Source organism: Solanum tuberosum, unplaced genomic scaffold (genome assembly GCF_000226075.1).
Source record: "Solanum tuberosum cultivar DM 1-3 516 R44 unplaced genomic scaffold, SolTub_3.0 scf00145, whole genome shotgun sequence".
Lineage (NCBI taxonomy): Eukaryota > Viridiplantae > Streptophyta > Magnoliopsida > Solanales > Solanaceae > Solanum > Solanum tuberosum.
In genome coordinates, this window is record NW_006239069.1 from 653964 (window position 1) to 655779 (window position 1816).

The 1816-nt window shown below is 34.5% G+C and overlaps 1 protein-coding gene across 1 annotated transcript in view; it reads right to left on the reverse strand.

Annotated features, from left to right (window-relative positions):
* Window positions 1-1585, reverse strand: part of LOC102586958 (nuclear transport factor 2-like) — a 3317-nt gene extending 1732 nt beyond the window's left edge. The window contains exon 1 of the mRNA XM_006352113.2: window positions 1129-1585. Within this exon, the coding sequence (XP_006352175.1) occupies window positions 1129-1425 (297 nt within the window). The 5' untranslated portion in view covers window positions 1426-1585. The remainder of the gene's footprint in view (window positions 1-1128) is intronic.
* Window positions 1586-1816: the final 231 nt, after the last annotated feature.

Below are 1816 nucleotides of genomic sequence, written 5' to 3' on the forward strand. Positions count from 1 at the left end.
GGGGGGGCAGCAAGACTCAAAAGAGATGGTGGAAATTGATTCCTTCGTGTATTTGGTGGGTTGTCTAGAGAGAAAGGAATGGTAGATATTTTCAAGATAGAATCAATTCCATGGAATTGTTTAGTATCTTTACTCTTTTGGTGTAAACAATAATGCATAAAAGATGTAGATCAAATCAAAGATAGGAAGCTTGTAAAAAAAAATTTAGAACATGGTTGTAACCTTTTTTGATGGTGGCCAGCCATCGCTAATGCTGAAGAATACTACTTGCCAATTGTCAAAAAAAAACTCTACTCAAAGGGAGGAGTCATTAATTAAAAAATCTGCTATGACGGAGACGATCATATGAAACTTAACAAACCCAAGCTCAATATACACTAACCAACCCCCTATCAATATTGTATTATAGGTAAAGAAAAACACCAACCCTTTTATGGTAGTGAGAGGCTGTTACAAGCACTGGAAACAAAAAAGAATAAAGTATTACATTTTGATAAATGAAAAAAACATGATATACACCATGTACTTGAAATGACACGAAACGGAATGTAAAGATTTTTGAATTGAAGCACAGTCGTCGTATCAGACTAATGCAAACTTGTAAGTTCTGAAACTAAGCAATTTCTGCCCTCTGTTATTAGAATGAACAATGCCCATGTTTGCACACATAGAACATAAATGTAATCTGAAGAGATTACTAGACAAGGAAGAAGTAGAAGCCTAACTGTGTTCGTAGTACTTTATGAGCAAAAGACTCTAGCAGCAAGCAATATTAGGAATCAAATAACCTTATTCACATTGCTCAGAATTGTTAAAAATTGCTCAGGAAAATTGTTAATCCAAATACCAAAGTAATTCAACTCAAGCTAAAGGCCCACCATTCTCATTTCCACCACTTAGCATTCAAAACAAAACTTTATATTACATTTCCTGAGTATGAATTTTGATAAATTTCCATTATAATATTGATTATTTATCTCAAGTTTTTTCTATTCCCAAACAAAATTCAGCTTCAAGGCAGGCAACCCTCTTAAATAGATAATTCTCGAAAAAATAAACAAACCCCAGTAAAGAATAAATCATTAATTGCACTAACAAAACAAACCCAAATCAGAAAATTTTTAGAACCTGGCCAAACTTAAGAGCATGTTGTTCGCCGGCGAGCTGGAGATGACCGGAGACGACAACAATCATGCCACCAGCAGGACCAGAAGGCTGACAATCAGTAGTAGTGATAGTATGCTGACACTGCTGAAAGGGAAGGCTAGTAAGTTTAGCCACAATATTTTGTGAACCTTGAGTTTTAATGCCTTCAAACGTCAACATGGAACCTTCTTGATACAGATTTCCAAGCCCAGCCCTGTTGGTATCGAAGGTGGAGTAGTAGTGCTCCACGAATGCCTTTGCTAGTTCGTTAGGGTCCATTTTCCGATGAACTTGTGTAGTTACTAAGCCCAAGATAACCAGTCGATGTTGGAGGTGAAGGGTTTTTCTATATATAGGAAGGAACAGACGGCCGCCGACGGTGGCGTCAAATCAACGCTTGTTGTTGTGGTTTTTTTCTTCTTATGATTTAGGGCAAAAATTGTGAAAGGAGGACTTTATTCCTATTTTTTTTTAAATGGGTAGAATATACTTAAAAATTCTTTAATCTTGTGATTTTAAGCATGTTACATGTAAAATTGAAATTAAAGAATTGTTAAAAATAAACTAAAAAAAGAGAAAGTAATTTATCAATTTAAGTAGGAATATAGTTATAACTAAGGTTAGAAAATATTTTTTATGCAAATATATGCGTTATTTATTTATTTATTAG